At 51.8% G+C, this 16,936-nt stretch overlaps 1 protein-coding gene across 10 annotated transcripts; it reads right to left on the reverse strand.

The window, feature by feature from the left end:
* Positions 1-4,516: 4,516 nt before the first annotated feature.
* Positions 4,517-16,771, reverse strand: NFE2L1 (NFE2 like bZIP transcription factor 1). Of its 10 annotated transcripts, none has more exons than XM_060395557.1 (6): positions 16,664-16,771; positions 14,174-15,198; positions 9,292-9,474; positions 8,785-8,874; positions 8,403-8,561; positions 4,517-7,582 (listed from the first exon to the last, which is right to left on the reverse strand). In XM_060395557.1, the coding sequence occupies exons 2-6, from the start codon at positions 14,681-14,683 to the stop codon at positions 6,233-6,235; spliced, it is 2,292 nt and encodes a 763-aa protein (XP_060251540.1). In that variant the 5' UTR covers positions 14,684-15,198; positions 16,664-16,771; the 3' UTR covers positions 4,517-6,232. The 10 variants fall into 10 exon arrangements, with proteins under 10 accessions (XP_060251540.1, XP_014954221.3, XP_027830453.2 ...); XM_015098735.4 differs by having other exon boundaries at positions 9,292-9,507; XM_027974652.3 differs by lacking the exon at positions 16,664-16,771 and adding an exon at positions 16,258-16,317.
* Positions 16,772-16,936: the final 165 nt, after the last annotated feature.

A 16,936-nucleotide genomic window follows, 5' to 3' on the forward strand; every position in this document is an offset into this window, starting at 1 on the left:
GTGCAAAAACATGTCGGACGCCTTTGACAAAACTACATCATCATAGACCTCTAGCCCAAGAGTCAAGGAGATAATATTAAGTTGTTGCCCTAGTTACCATTACAGAAGAACAAGAGCTAACTAATTTGATGACAGAATCATTGTCTGACACTGGCAAAGCCAGTCAAGAGAAAATACCGTGCTCCTTTACTGCCTTTAGTTTCAAGTTAATAAATACAAAAACACTCTTTCTGCTTTCCAATGGCATTTGAAAATTTTGACTACCAATTACAAATAATTTTTAATAGCTTGAGTTTTAAGTACTTATTTTCAGATGTAATCTTATATTCCAGAACTCATTCAGACTGGAGTTCCACTGATTTTAACCCTTGTCTAGTTAGCATTGACCATATGTACACAACACATTTACAGTTTATGGTCTGTGACACTGGGAATCTGTATTATAAGGTATATTTTCCTCTTAGAGAAAGGGGGAATGCTAGAAGAAATTGCTACATCAAAATAATTTGGTGGAACTCTGAAATCCAGATTTCTGCAATGGCTCCAAATCCTGAACTACGTATGGAGCTGGGCTGTTGGAGAGCAAATGAATCTGATCAAGTCATATTAATCTGATGTGCATGCAAGTCCGCCTTCTCATAAAGATGTTCTCATTTAAAACTCAGAACTGATAGAAATGAACTAAGTCTAGGCTCAGTGTTTTCCCGCCACTAGAATTTGATTGAAATACAAATACCACTACCAGGCCAGCATTCAGCTTACTAAGTAAAAGGAAGTCTTGACTTCCTTCTCCTTCTTTCAGCATCCTGATGTTCTGGTGTGTGGTAAGAAGTTTGATATAGGAGCTTAAGATCCTTAGACAACCATCAGTCTCTGATCTGCACATCACCTTGGTATGACTGACCAGCAAGGTTTTCTCTAAAAGTTAGTGATTCCCTAGCCAAAGAGTTCAGAGTTGTTTTCTCTCTCATCTGTTTGACTTTTAATCGACTTGGCCTAGGGCCTCCTTTTGAGTAAACTGATGGGTATTGAAAGCAAATGAAATCTGGAAGAAAAAAACATCCTTCTGGGATAAAAAGCACAGTTGGCCCTGCTTGAAGAAAGTAGAGCAAGGAATGTTTCTAAGGCTTTTCTTTTTTTTTTTTTTTTTTGGCTTAGGCCAGTTAGGTGGCAGAACTCTGAGGCAAGGCTAAAACATTCAAGTTTACAATATATTCTGACTAGTTTTTCTTAATAAATAGCTAGTGTTAATTCACCAGCAGATCTGAGTCTGCATTCTGACCTTGTTGGTTTGCATAGTTTGTGATAGTACCAAAGCTACTGTTCATGCCATGAGGATTTTAAAATCCTAGTTGACTTTGACCAGTCCTGCCCTGTTTACTGTTTTGCATAGCCACAGACCAGGCTGGGCTACTTTGGGACCTGGCTCTGGGACATGGGCCTATAGTTTCGGTTACTGCTTCAGCCCCTAGCTGAAGATTGGAAGGCTTGTTGAGACAACTGAATTAGCCTCATTTAATTTCTTTAAAAGGCAGAGCCCCAACACTTGGGTCTTTTCTCCCTCTCTCCAGATGAACTAGATTTTATTTCCTTGGTTGAAACAGCAACTGGAATTAGTAACAAATACCATGTAGCCTACTCCATTATACCAGCTTTAAGACAGTATGTCTGCACACTCAGGAAGACAAGGGTTTCTATCCTACTGATTGTGAAAATACACCTCTTCAGCAAGGGCCCATATTCTCACTCCACTGGCGGCAACTTGTACACTAGATTTATGTTTCTCCGCTACTTCAGGCAGACATGAACTTTCAAAGTCCTAGATCTAATAAGGACTGGAACTCAAACCACGCATTAAGTTTCACATCCCCTCAGTCCCCACATGCTCATTCTCTACTGAAAGGTTCAGAACTGGAGGAAAGAATGACACCTCTGTGTGAGAAGTGGAAGTGAAAGAAGGGTGCTTGGTACACTGACAAAGTGACAAGTTGAAGGTCTGAGTCCCTTTCACTTCCCATATAGATCAGGGATAGGAAAAAAAGGCTTAACCACTCTTCATAATCAGTAATCAAACACGGATTTTGCTAGAGCATGTCTACACTGGGTTGTGAAAATGACCTCCAGGAAGGCAGACCCCAACCTGGTACCCCTTTCAGTACCTGCATAGCGTCAATGCCCTAGAACTATGTATTTAGTCTGAGCTTCTGAAGCTGTTGCTCTAGGTCAGTCCCTACTGGATGAGTTAAAATAGGGTGGTGGAGACACTTTTCTACAAGGCACTTGTTTTTCCAGCTACTTGCCAAACAGACCTGAAGAGCAGGTCTGCTGTAGCTGTGGGTGGTAAAAGCAGGGGTGAAGGCCGCCTAAGAGGACTCCATGGTAAGTACCTCCTCATTCAACGGCTGTTTTTAATTGTTCAGCTTTCCCCAGGACAAGCAAGGAGTCGGCTATGAAGGCCAGGTCTTGACACTGGAGCATGTCTCTAGATTTCTATTTTTCCCCTCGGTTCTGTGTGGGGTGTTTTTTTTTCTATTTTTATTGAAGATCTATTTTATTGATACTGAAATAGCCTTGGTTTCAGTAGTAAGACCTTATGTGGGGCAGAGACTGAAACAATGGATCTGGGACTTTCCTGGCGGTCCAGCAATTAAGACTCCATGCAGGGGGTAAGTGTTGGATCACCCATTGAGGAACTAAGACCCCACAAAGCCTGAAAAAAAAAAAAAAAAAAAGGATCTACTTACACTGCCTTACATAATTAAAGATGTGTGGGAAAATCAGTTTGAATGATGCCTAGAACTAAAGACAAAGCAAGCTTTTGACCCCTACCCAAAAAGACACCCAGAAGTTTGGTCCTGAGGCCTACTCATCTCCCTGTGAACTCTAGGACCTTGTGTCACTTCCTGACTCAGGTGCAACAGCTTTCACAGGCCTTACTTGAGTTCTCATATCTTCTTCCTGCTTCTTCCTGCCAGAAAAAGCCTTGAAGCTGGAACACCCACTCCACCTGCCAACAGCAAAAAGAGGTCAGCCCCACAGTAGTGCTGACCAACTTGGCTCAAAGCCCCAGCTAATCAGCAAGCTCCCAGACACAGCTGTACATCTCTCCATAAGGGGCCATGAGGGAAGGGGGTGACCAAAACACACTTTCTCAGACCAGAAGCAACACTAGCAAAGGGGAGGTAAGGCATTTTTCTCTTAAGAGCTAAAAAAAAAAAGTTTAAAAAGTTGCAAAACTAAAGTTAAAGCCTAATTGTGTACTAAACAAAAATATGTATACATGTATCTAGAAGGAATACAAAGACATTACTCTGAATTTTACTTGTCACAGTTTTCTATATATTTTTATCAGCAGTTTTTCCAACTTAATTTTTAGCCTTTTTTCCCTTTAAAATCTGTTTTATTTGGTTTACAGTCGTTTTGTTGTTGTTCAGTCGCTAAATTGTGTCCAACTCTTTGCAACCCCATGGACTATAGCACGCCAGCCTTCCCTATCCTCTCCCAGTTTGCTCAAATTCATGATTCATGTCCATTGAGTCGGCGATGCTATCTAACCATTTCATCCTCTGCTGCCTTCTCTTTTTGCCTTAGGAAACAGCTCTTTCTTGATAGGACCAACCAACCCCTTCCAACTAGGGTTGGGGGAGGAGGGGGTGGGAAGCCATTGTAAATTGAAACAAATTAAGAGCTCAGCCTTATTCCCAGAATTCTATTCCACCCCACAGAATAAACTCTTGTAGCATCACGGAACCAGGTCACACAGTGGTACATGGGGAGTTCCAGATCACAGGTTTCATAATAGAGAACACAGCCTCCAGCCCAAAACCTTGTCTGGTAATCTCACAGAGACTGCCAAGTGGCCCATTCATTACTTGGGCATTTGTAAAGTACCTACCATAGATGGGCATGAGGCCGTCCTAACAACCATCTGGTGCCTTAAAGCATTCACCACTTCACACGCTTTTGGTTTTTTGAGGGAGAAGATTCTGGTCACCTCAGCTGGAAAGGATTTCAAATGCCTTAAACCCTGGGGTCAAATTGTCTGTTTCTCTAGTCCTGGGGCCCTGCTGTTCCAATGAAGGGCCTGGCATGCGCCGGTCCGTCCATCCCTCAGGTTTCCATCCTCACTGTCATCACTGACTGCGCTCCAGCTGGCAGGTGGGACCACCCGAGAAGTAACAGCATGGTCCGTGTTAGAACTGGAGTTGCCGCAGGGGGACAGGTAAGGAGCTGGGCCGCGTGACGAAACCCGCCCAGCCCTATGAGAATAAGGCCAAAGGACACTGAATTCTTCCTCTAAGAGGATTCAGCTGACAAGCCCTACAAAAAGGTAATAAACTCATTTTTGGAAGACTTAATGCAGTATTTAAGACTGAGTTGTCAACCTGCCCAACTCTTCACCCACCTTCCCATAAGAGCTTTGCCTTCGCCAGTGGTCAGTGCTCTCCTCTTGGGGCCTATTTCCTTTACACTCACTCAGTTTAAATTCAAAATGGGGAAAAATTGCACTTGAGAATGAATCATTCATTTTATTTTATTTTGTCATGTGCTCACAGCATCTTTCTTTCTCTCTCTCTCTCTCCTCTCCCTGGCAGGTCACAGAGATAAATTAAAAATAAATCTACAAGGAAATAATTTATAAAAGCACTTCCCAGGCTCATGCCTTCTATCCCTACTGCTCAGTTAGAACGCCTCCCCCTCCAAGTGGGGAAGAGAATCAGTGCTTCCCCCACTTGAACTCATTCCTGTCAGTCTGGGGCAGACCATGCTCTAGACCCAGGCAGAGGTGGGGACGGCAGTAGGCAGCAAAGACACGGGTCCAGAAACCACCTGGTCACCTTGGCGCTCCCCTCTCTGCCTCCCCCAGGCAGTCCGCCAGAAGCCCTTGCTAAACTGGGGTAAGGAGAAGCTGCCTGTGGCCAACAGCCTTGGGGAAGGGGTACCCTCAGCCCCTCTTACATGCACTTCTCATTCTCCTAGAAAGAAACCCAAAAAGAAAGCAGACAGAGACCTCGGGACAGAGGAGAAAAATCCCAAGTGTTCACACGATTACACGGAGTCTTTATGGCAAAGAGAACATTTAGCAGCTTTAAATATTGGGGTATCTCCTTTTTACTCAACACAAGCATTCTAGACCCTATAAGTGAAACAGGGCTCAAACCCTAAAAAAAAAAAATCAAAGCGCAAGAAACTCTAAAAGGACTAGTTTTTGTCGTCGTTGCTGGGTTTCATATTTTTTGTCTTTCCAGTGACAAGCCCAGTTGGTGGGGGAGGCCTGAGGGAAGGGTCACTCCCCAGTGTTGTGCTGAATACTGCCTGGCTTCTCCACATCACCCCCTGCCTCAGAGCAGCTCCCAGGAGGCTGCAGGCCCAGCACCCCAGCTGCAGAAGAACTCCAGGCAGCCGCTGAGGGGCAGGGGCACGCGGGCAGGAAGAGAACAGCATTCACATGCAGGCTCTGGTGGAGATGTGGGAGCCTTGGCTCAGGGGGGACTGGGCACAGAGGAAGGCGGATGGCAGGGCAGCTGAGTGGCATGCTTGGCTGGGGCTGCTGCAACACAGGGCCTGACCCTCGCCTGTCTACCGTTTGTTTCATCCTAACTCTTCAAGTCAGTGTCGGGTCCCAGTGGCTCCCCCATGACCGAAACCTCACAGAAAACATCATCCAAGAGCTCCCCTTCAGGGATGCCAAAGTGCAGGGGCAGGAGAGTTCAGAAGCCCCTCCCAGAACCCACTCCGTGTTCCACCCCTCCCCTGGGGTGAAGTGGGGTTTACTCACACCAAATGATCTAGTCTCCCCTAAAACCTGATGCCTGGAATCCTGGCCAGAGCCAATTTAACCTGCCCTTTGATTTTCTTCCCGCTTTGATTTTCCTTCCCCTTCCTTCCTTCCCGGTGATGAGACTGACTTTCTACTACCTCCCCCTCCTCTCACAAGTCCCTTCCTTCCCATCTGCTGGCCTCCAACAATGCCAGCACCACCCTTCCCCTGAAGGAAAGGGGCAGGGGTGAGGGCCCGGTCCACCCAGGCGGTCTGGCCACTTCCACCCCCTCAGCGGGGGAAGCTGAACCAGACAGCGCCTGCCTCTTCTGTCCACTGACCCGCAGTCATCCCCTCTGAGAAGATCTATTGGATAAGAAGGCATTAAAGTCCCCGCTGTAGGTCCAGGTCCAGGCCCAGCCCTTCTCCAGTTCCCATCTCGGTGAGCGTCAACCCCCTTCCTCCCCAGGCTCACTTTCTCCGGTCCTTCGGCTTCCTCTCCTGCCGCCGGGCCTGCTGGTCGGCCAGGGTGCGGGGGATGAGGAGGACGCTGCCGTCCCCGGCGTACTGGAGCGCGTACTGACTGGGCGAGTAGGGCCGCCCGTTCTCATCCCGCAGCCGCCCAAACACCTCCTGGTACAGGCTCTGGACCTTCTGCTTCATCTGCCGCAGGGACCGGAGGAACTCCACCTTCTCCCGCAGCAGCCGAGCTTTATCCCGCTGCAGGTCCTCCACGTCCCGCTCCAGGTTCAAGATGGTGTCCAGCTTGCGCTTGCGGCAGTTCTGCGCCGCCATCTTGTTCTTGCCGCGGCGCCGGATGTCACGGATGAGGCTCAGCTGGGCCTCGCTCAGCTGGTACTTGGACAGCAGCTCGTTGAACTCCTCCACAGGCAGGTTGATGATCTTGTCGTTGGTAAACGGGATCTTCATGGCCCGGGCTCGATGCTCATCCCGGCTCATCTGCTTGTCCAGGAAGTCGGCCTGCTTCTCCTTGCTGCCCTTCTTGAGAGTGCTGGGGGGCGGCAGGTCAGCAGAGTCGAGGGCACTGGGCGCCATGTTGTACGTGTGGTTGTGCCCAACGTGCTCCAAGTAGGGCAGGCAGGAGAGCTGAGACGGGTCCTGGTAGCTCATGCGGCAGAACTTGGAATACTCAGGCTGGTAGCCCACAGCGCCCTCAGCCTCTTCCAGATCCAAGGTCTCAGAGTCAGAGCTATAGCCCACGGCACCTTCCTCAGAAAAGGAGGAAGAGGCTGAGGAAGAAGCAGACGAGGAGGAAGAGGAGGACGAAGAGGAGGAGGAAGAGGAACTACCTTCAGAGCTGCTCAGGGAGGAAGGGCTATGGCTGGAGTCCAAGGAGAGGCCTGAGTCAGAATCGAATTCTTCTTCGAGCTGGGAGGCCTGTACTGGGTTAAAGCCTTCTTCTATGGCCAGGTCCATCAAGCTGATTTCATCCAGCATGGCTTCATCTAACAGACCCCCCAGCGGATCAGGCAGCTCAGGGCTGGCTGTGTCGTTGGCCGTGCCATTGAGCTGTGGCGGAAAGAAGAGCCCCGCCAGGTTGGTGGAACCAAAGGTGGAGTTGAGGCTGGTGGAATTGCTGGGGACCAGCGGGAGCAGCGTGGAACTGCTGGCCACAGGCAGGCTCTCCACCTCCGGGCTGAAGAGTGAGAAGTCCTGGCTGCAGCCCCCCAGGGATGCCTGATGCAGGCTGACATTCTGATTGATGGGAGTGTTGGGGGCAAGGCTGTAGTTGGTGCTCAGTGGGTCTCCTGGAGGGGCATTATACAGGATTTCACTTGTTGATGTGTTCACTTCCATGGCCTGGGAGGAGAGACGAGCGTCACCATTCACTGTGCGCAGATTCCCTCCCCTGGTGTGGCTGGGGGCTCACACTAGCAGGCACCCAACACAGGCATGGCCGCCTGGGTATAAATGAAAGAGATGGGAAACCAGAGCCCATCAAGTGAGGCTTGGAGCAGCCTCAGCTCCCAGCCCCACTTGATCTACCATGCCTGGCAGAGATGGGTTCCTCCCTGTGAACTCCCCCCAAGGCAGGACTGATGGGCTCCCGGTCACCTCTGGTCAGACTCCCCCATCATGACGGGAGAGGAAAAAAGCTCCTAACACTGCAAAATCAGCACAGTGAAGAGAACACCTGGGCCTGCAGTGAGACAGCCTAGCTGCACCACTTGCTGGAAGACCAGAAGCATTTCACTCAGCCTCTCTTTGAGTTCAGTGTCCTCACCTTTAAATAATAAAAGGGCCAGCAAGATGATGTGAGGGCCAAGTGACCTGACAATGGCTGCAAAGGACTTGCAGGAATGTCAGCCTGCTTCAATGCTCGATCTAGGAAACACCGAGCCAAGTGATTACCTGCCTGAAGGAAAGGAAGAAGGTGCACCTAGGAGGCAGGCCTGCTTTAGAAGCCTCAGTCCCGGAGCTGCTTTTCCCAAACCCCAATCCTGACTCCACCCACTACTGCCCCAATGAGACACCTGGACAGTTACACCTCAGTATCCCCACTTTTCTTATCAATCAGAAAGGTGTTACTCTTTCTTTACCCAGAAGAGGAAAAGCAACTGAAAACGAAGATACTCCACACAAAGTCCGACAGGTTTGTGCCTGGTTCTGAAAATCCTACCTGCATTTCCATGATGGACATGAGATCTTGCCACTGCTGTTCCAAATCAAATGGCGACTCTGTCCCAGTCAGCAGAGGAGACAAAAGGTTGTTCTGAAGACCTGGGGGCTCGCTCTCACTAGGCACTGCTTCTGTTATGCTGGAAATGTCTGCCGGAAACTAGGGCAAAACACAGAAGGTTTAACAAGGGAGGAGGAAAGACCACCTTCTGCTTCCTCCCAGAGACTACCGCCTGAGGCTCTGTATCTTCCTTCCTCTGCATTCACCCCCAGCAGCCAGGATAGGGCCAACACCAAAAGCTGGCCCCTCAGGCAGCCGCAGAGACACACCATGTGCAGGCTACCCTGCTGGCTCAGTGGGCTCTCCCTAGAGTCCTGCTCACCTCAGCATTCTCCCCAAAGGGGCAGGTGGCCTCCAGCAGCCTAAGGCACTCTTCCAAGGACAGGGCTGTCTGGTCCTCCCCACCAGGCACCTGTGGCAACAGCAACTGTTAAGTCTGACTGACCCAGGCCTTGGCTGCCTGTGGGCCAAAGCCCCTTCCCCAGCCTTTCCAAGGGAAAGCTGGAAGGAGGCCTTGTGTGGTCATAGGGCTACACTCTCCCTACGTCCCCAGGCTGTCGGCTGGCCACAAGTCCCAAACTCCAGGGGAGGAGAGAGCGAGCGGGAGGGCTCTGATGCCAGCAGACAGCCGCTAGGTGCTCTGCCTCCCTGTGCTCTTCTTTGTAAGGTGTGGTCCCTCCACTGCTGCTTCGGCTCTTCCACTCCCACTTCCTCAGCCACCGCTGTGACTTAGAGATCCCAACCCAAGGTACACATTCAGGCCCATCCCACAGACACACACTGCCTTCTCTAGAGAGAAGTTTCTAGAAGTAGGCAGAGGTGGGAGTACCTGTGCAGGGAAGCTCTCCCCGGTCTCTCCATCCACTAGCAGGTTTCGAGCCAGAGCTTCTGCACCCTCGCCTGGCCATGTGTCCTCTTGCTCTGCTCCATCTCGCAGTTCCTTATCCACATCCTGCTCCTTCTGGCGATGACTGTAGTCAAAAATCTCTCGCCCAGCCCCCAGGTCAATATCCTGTCGCCAAAGGATGTCAATCAGATCTATGTCCTGAAAGATAGAGCACCATGACTTTAGCTCTGGGGTCCTGGGGCCCCTCCCTGTCCTGCCCCTCAGAAGTCCCTCCAAGCATCACCCCAACTACTCCTGGGTGGGATCGCTCCCAATCTACACCTGCCAGCTTCTTCTGCTGTCCCCTCCGTACCAGCAAGGATTCATTCATCTATTTCCAGACACCACCCTCCAAAACAAAAAGAGAGCTAGCAAAAACCTCTAGCATGACTATCACCAAACTAGCCTGTGCACTTAGGATCTGGACCAGAAACACAGCCAGGCCAAAAGGCAGGGCAATCTCACCACAACTTAAGGAGGCGAAGCAGAAGACGCCTCTCACTTTGGGAATGGGAATCCCTTAAACTTGGTTTGTAGAAAGATGGCCATGGCAACTAAGGGTGCACTGTGAAGCAGAATCGCTTCGCAGTGGCCAGGCTTGCATCAGCCTATGGTGCCACTGTATTTGCATAAAGGGGTGGGGTGGGCTGGAGAGGAAAATCCCTGCATTTGCAACCACCTGATGCAACCAATGACAACCACAGGCTACCTCCAGCCCTCCCTACAGCCATTCCCCTTTTCCCCGGCTGAGGCAGGAGTACGGATGAACACCCACAACTCTTAGCCCAGGCTCACCTCAAGATCCATCCCTGCTAGAATGCCCACTCTCAGCTGATCCCAGCAAGCCGCCTCAATCCCCGGAGAGCCTCAGGCAGTCAGATGATCCTCATTGGGCACCCCACCCCTGCCAAGGCCAGCCCCACAGTGTCCCCTCACACCAGTGCTCACTCCCTTACCACACCCCAGGACTCACTGACTGCCATCAGTCAACCCACTCAAGGACATAGCCCCCATCACCGCCCAGCCACAACTGCCGCCTTGGGCACCAAAATGCCTCCCTCCCACTCTACCCTGGCGCCTCTCGATCAGTTCCTGCTCCAACTGCCACCCCCATTGCCACCCAGCATACCAGCACACAACCCCAATAAATGAGACATTTGGATTTCCTATACATGCATGTGGCTGAAGAAACCCTGAATTGTTGCCTTCAACTCAGATGTTAAAAGGCAGATACTTTCCATAAAACATTATCCTTAGTTTAGAGCTTAGACCCACCTCCCTAGCTCTGACCAGACATTTCCTTCCCACCTTAACTCTAAGACCTCCCAGGTGTCTCCCCCACCCCCAGTCTCCCCACACACACCAACCTGAACAGAAGCCCTGGACCCAGGAGCAGAGGGGGGCTGGGCCACCCGGTGACCAGCCACCAAAGAGTTAAGGGGCCGGCTCCCTTTGGCATGGCCCCCACCACTGTGAGAGCTGCGGTCCAGGCGGGTCATGGTCTGCGAGATGAGCCCCAGGGCAGCTGGTGCCGGGAAGCCGGACAGGGGGCTCCAAGGAGCTCTTGGCTCTCAAGGAGCAAACCAGGCTGGAAAGGTGGCCCCTTGCTAGCTCCGAGGGGCCCAAGAAGGGTGCCCCGCCCGTGCTGCTGCCTGGGCGGCCCAGCCCAGCCCCCTTTCTCCATCCTGAAGCAGCCCCCTCCCACCTCACAACCCCAGTTCCACTCAGGCGCCTGGCAGCCCCCACCCTGAGCTCACCGCAGAGGCTGCAGTGAGATGGGACTCCCACCCCATGCTCCGTGCTCAAGCTGCAGAGGAAAGCAAGCTCCCTCCTGGGCCTATCCTCCCGCTCCTCCCTTTCTCCCCCTTCCCATGCCCCCCAAACTTGTTACCTAGGCTGCAGCAAGGAGCCAATCCCCTCCCCCTCCCACCCCGCAGGTCACTGCTGAGGCTGCAGAGAGCCAATCCCCTCCCCCAGGTCAGCAGCTGGGCTGCGGAAAGAGCCAATCCCCTCCCACTGTCGTTACCTAGGCTGCGACGAGAGCCAATCTCCTCCCCCAAGTCTCCGCTGGAGATGCGGAAGGAGCCAATCCCCTCCCACCGCCTGTTACCTAGCTGCAGCCGGGAGCCAATCTCTGCACCAGGGCAGCTGGAGAAGCTGCCGCAAGGAACCAGCCCATCCCTGGGCCGCCTCCGTCTCCTCAAGGAGACGCACCCAGGGGCGGGCAGCCCCACCCAGCCCAGTCAGCCAGCCTGGGTGGCGCAGTGAGAGAGCCCTGGGGGGAAGGGGTGCCACTCTCCCTCCTGTCGCATCCTGCTTACCCAGCCCACTCAGGACTGGACAGACACTCCTCCTGCAGCTTCTCTGGGAATCTAAGTTCTTCCCTGGAAGTGGAAGGAGTTTTCTCATTCCTCTGTAGGGCTGTGGCCAGTCGTCCTCAAGCCCAAGGATCAAAGCTAGGCTGGGCAGGAACCCAGTGCGTCCAGATTCACTGGGAACCAAGGGTTTTGTCACCCCAGAGCAGGCCAGATGAGAGGAAGGGGGAAGCCATCCACACACACAGGCAGGGATGTCATGGTGCTGGGCAGGCCTAGGCAAGAGGCAGACAGGAGCCTGAAGGCCAGCATGAAGGGTGCTCTGCAAAGTCCTGGACACAAAAACATCCCCTGCCCCCCCACCCCCCACCCTTAACCCCAGCTGTTTTCAAGAGCATTCTCTGCCTGAGCCCCAGCTCACATCTCCAAAGCAGAAAATAAGACCCTGGCAGAATCAGGGTCACAATTCTGGCTCCCATCCTCACCGCTGCTCCCCTTGCACCTAAGGTCAGGTCAGGGACAGTATGTTCTCCACGGTCACAGACTGCTCCTCCTCGCCTGCTAAGAGCTGTACACAGGCCACCCCCCGCTCTGGGCAGAGTGCCAACCTCGAGGGGAATCCTATCCCTGACAAGGGCCTGGGCTATAGCTGTCCATCGAATAGGCCTGGCAGCAGGGGAGTGCTGCCACCCCGGGGATAATACCAGCTCCAGCAGTGCCTGTCACATGCTCTGGACCTGGGTATTTTTATCCCTGAGTTGCTGAGGAAATGTTGTTCTAGACACAATAATCCTCCCTTCCCCCATACCCAGCCTGGGCCCCTAATGCTGACCCATCCTCAACCTCCAAAGGGAACAGTGAAGGCCTGGGGTCAGGCAAAGAATGAACTTCATGAAGGCCAAGAAATCCCAGGAGAGCTTCCAGTAGGAAGAGGAATGAAGCTACGCCTGCAGGGTTCCCAGGAGCAGAGTTCCCAAGCCCAGTTATACTCAACCCTTGAGGAGCTACCATGGGGTGGGGGGATGGAAGAGGAAGCTGGGAGGCACACTTCTTTAGACCACTGTGCCAGACTGGAGCCCATTTGAAGGAAAAGAACAGAGGAAGCAGAAGAGAGGTGGCACTGTAAGAATCTCAGCAGAGAGGCAGGGCAAGGCAAGCAGCGCTCATGGCCCCCTGGCTCAGATAACTCTCGTCTCCCTCAAAGCAGAGCTAGTATGAGCCAGCTAAGCACAGAGCAACCCTGCCACCATGGACGTTTGGGGCCAGGTCAATCTGTTATTTAGGGGCTGTCCTATGCTTTTTAGGAAATTCAGCAGTATCCCATGCCTCTCCCAACTAGATCCCAATTACATCTTTTCCAGTTGTGACAACCAAATCTGTTTCTAGACACTGCCACATGTCCCCTGATACCACAAAATCATCCCCAGTTGAGGACCACGGGCCCAGAGGAAGCCACATGATTTGACAGTCACTACATGATTTGACAATGACTAACATTCAGAAAACTGAACTCAGGAACAGACTTGACGGGAGGGTGGGAGGCAAAACCTGGTCTGATTGGTAGAGAGAGCCAAGTTCTACAGCTTCTGTAAAAGTTTCAACGTATCTCCATACCCTCTTCTTCCCACACTCCCCCCATGCACCCTTGCTTCAAGACTCAGCCCTGGGAAACCCAGCCCAGTACAATCCCTCTTTCCCTAACAGCCAGGCAAGCAAAGCAGACCTTTTCCCAAGCTCCTTACGACTGCACGGCAAGACAGGGTCAAAAGCAGAGTTCAAAGCCATCTTATCACACTGGTGGAGCAGGGGCAGCAGAAGCCATTTAACACTCTTAAAGGCAACTGCATCACCTTCTTTCCAGAACAGAATGTCAGCCACTCGTCAGGAATTCAGATCTCTGACAGTTCAAAGCAAGCTGACTTCAGCAGCAGAATGCAGTTTCTCTTCTAGCTTCCAGCCCTCCCGTCCCTACTCCCTGCAGTAGGCCTTTAGCAAAGAATGGGAGCCTGGCCCTCTCCTGGCCAAGAATAACTATCTAAATCTACCCCCTGGCTCAGGCCCAGGAGAGCCGACTTATCAGGACCTTACAACAACAACACGCCTGACCACAAAGGAGGAGAACTTTAGGATATGTATGTGTGTTTTGATGTGGGGGGAGGTACAAGGCAACAGTCCACAAAATATCTGTGTCTTAGCAACAGATATACAGCGCATCAAAGCTCATCACAACATGACTCCCTCCCCCACCCCAGGCCTCATGTTGAAATCCAAGCAGTAAACACACAGGCATGTTCTAGGAACCTCCCACTGCCCTGACAGTACATTTAGAGGTGGGTCGATTCTAGTCAGACAACCCAGCCCATTCCTAACCAAGAACAATGCCCGAGACTCCTTGGAACCGCTCTGGTTCTTTACAGGGCTTAGTACAACAACCATACTCCTTCAGCACCAGCCCAACCCACCCCTCCAACCTCAGACCCTTCCCACCACCCCTCCACATTGCCACTAACCTCTTTGGTTAAGTCTCCACTGACTGGAGGGGCTACAGCTCCCAAATCCTCCAAATCTTCACTGAATCCCTGCTCCGTTTCGCTTTCTCGCACCCCGTTGTCTGGGCCTGTCACATCTTGGAGACCACTGGAACTCTCGAGGGCGAGGCCTGAGCTGGGCTGGCTGCCAGAGACAGATCCCTCTGGATCCCGGTGGACCAGCCAGGCGTTAACCTCAGTAGTTGGCACCTGGAACCTGTCCAGGGCCCTCACCTGATTGAGGAGTCGCCGGGCAGTGAAGTAATTGTCCAGGTCTATGCTCTTGGGGTGGATACCATAGCCATCCAAGGTATTCCTCAGGTTGTGGAACTGGGTCTGAGTATAGGCAGAACTGGGCCCCAGGATGATCTCCCGAAGCGGGGGGAGCTGTGAGGTCAGGTAAGTATCCACGTCCACCCGTACCCCAATCAAACTGAGCAGAATGGTGAACTGGAGGAGTCCTTCCGTTAAGTATTTCTTCAGAGAAAGCATTGCTGAAGGACCAGAATGTTTATGTTTTTTGGTTTTTAAATCTTCTGAAAGACAAATCAAGGCCACTGCTCTGCTGCTCCAGCCAGCAAGTCACCCTCCTCAGTGCCAAACCCTGTACCCCACCCTGGCAGAACACAGGGGCTGAGCTCCCTGATGGCCTCAGAGGAAAACACGCCCCTTGGAGCCAAGGCCACACTCCAGACCACATTCACTTTTCCCTTCTTGACACCTCACCTCTGAAAGTACAACTGTTGCTAACCCAGTCCAGGCCCTCAAGGCCCACGTGACTTACTGTCTCCACAGTCCACATACAGTCACTTCCTCACTCACATTAGTTGTCCTCTCTGTAGATTCTGTAGATTCCACTGCAGGCTGTTCTCAGAAACAGCTGATGATTTTTTTTTTCTCCTTCTCCTTCCTAAGGTTTATTTTCTTTGGCTGGAGCTACAGGCCTTTTGTCTTGGGTCAGAGTGTCCCGCCTCCTCCACACTTACCAGGGGGGTTTCCAGAGAAACCTGAAACAGGAATCACAAAAGCAACAGGATAAGGTTTTTTAATTTTCATACCAGGATCAAGGCAAAAGGTAGGAAACATATTAAAAGGCCACTTTTATCTCTTTATTAAAAAATAAATCCAGTTATTATACTCCCAGAAAACCCACAAAATCCTGTACAGATAGAACAACTATGAAAAGAAGGTACTACTCACAAGGGATCTCAATATCTGGATATTAATTTTGTGATGCTCTAAAAGGTAGCTCATTTTGGATAAGCAGATAATGCCCAGGGCATCCAAAATATTTTACATGTTATCTGATTTACCAACCCTCCCCCACCCCATTACACACTACCCAGCTTCTATTTTTAGCATGAGAAGTCCATTTCCTATCTTAACATAAAGTTTGTTTCCCATCTCTCAGGATAAAACTGCCTATAATCCTTGTCCCTTCAAGTTCTTAGGAGAATTTATTAATGCGTGGGAGTGTGAAACAACACCACCACAGAAAAGAATAACACCTTTTGTTTCCCCAACTTTAAAACCTGATTTCTCTTTCCTATTACTTTCACATTAAAAAAAAAAGTGGGGGTACTGGTGGGATGGGAAGAGGTCTGTAACAGGATTATTCTGTCCAGAATCTGAATACGCATGTTTTATTTTCATTCATGTGACCTTCTGATCCAAATTAGAAGGATATGGCCAACTCTTCAACCCAGACAGCCAAGTGGGGAGGGAGTAAACCTGCCTTTCAGTTCTAGTCTCTACTTTTGAGCTTCCGTTAACCTTATAAACCAAGACATAGCCCTCTGATCTCCAAGGCTGACCCACCTACCAACTTCATCCTAAAGGGAAAAAGACACACATACCCAAAGACAGACAGACAGACACACACACCCTTTATCTGGTTAGAGTAAACATAACTGCGACCCAGAATTCCTGCTTACACTACCCTCCAGTTCTCACGCAATTTACTACTAAAAACCTCCCAGGAACAATTAAGTTCCAGAAACCGGACGAGGTCCCTTAAAGATCGAGTAATGCCAGGTCTGAGCCCGGGCCCACCCTGCCCCGGATACCCGAGTCCGGCTGGGACCAAGTCGCCATGCCGCTCCTGGCGCCTCGGCTTCTAGCCTTCTGGGCAGCAGAGAACAAGTGCTACTTTCCTGGCCTTGACCCACCGGGACGGCCAAACCCCACCCCGCCCTCCGCCCCTATGGCCCCACCCCGCTCCCAAGCACGGGCTTAACACCACGCCTTCTCAGGCCCTCAGCCCTCCCCAGTCCAACCCACCCCGGAGCTGGAATTCTCCACGGCCTTTCGGCCCCTCCCTGCCAGGCCCAGGGCCCGGCCCCGAGGCAAACCCCGCTCGGCCGCCCGCTCCCGCCTCCTGCCCCTCAGCTCCACCCCGCCGCCCTTCACTCTGTAAGCCTCGGTCCCGCGGGGCTGCGCCCCTCCCGTTAGGGAAAGAAACGTGCTTGATACCCGCTGCTGAGCTCGGCGTCCGCCGCTGCCACCACAGCAAGCCCTCAGCCCGAGTCCAGGCCTTGCAGCCGCCACCGCCGGCCGGCCTAGAGCTCGCCAGCCTCCGCTTCCCTCCCCGCCCCCTCCTTCCACCTCACTCGGAAGCCCGCCCTCCGCGTCCTCCCCGAGAATACGTTTCTCCAATCAAAGAGCCGAGATGGTGGCCGTCGCCGGATGTCGCTTTGACTGATAGTAAAGAGAGCCCAATAACTGAGTATGCCTCCTTCTCCCTTT

This window comes from Ovis aries, chromosome 11, assembly GCF_016772045.2.
Source record: "Ovis aries strain OAR_USU_Benz2616 breed Rambouillet chromosome 11, ARS-UI_Ramb_v3.0, whole genome shotgun sequence".
NCBI classification, from domain to species: domain Eukaryota; kingdom Metazoa; phylum Chordata; class Mammalia; order Artiodactyla; family Bovidae; genus Ovis; species Ovis aries.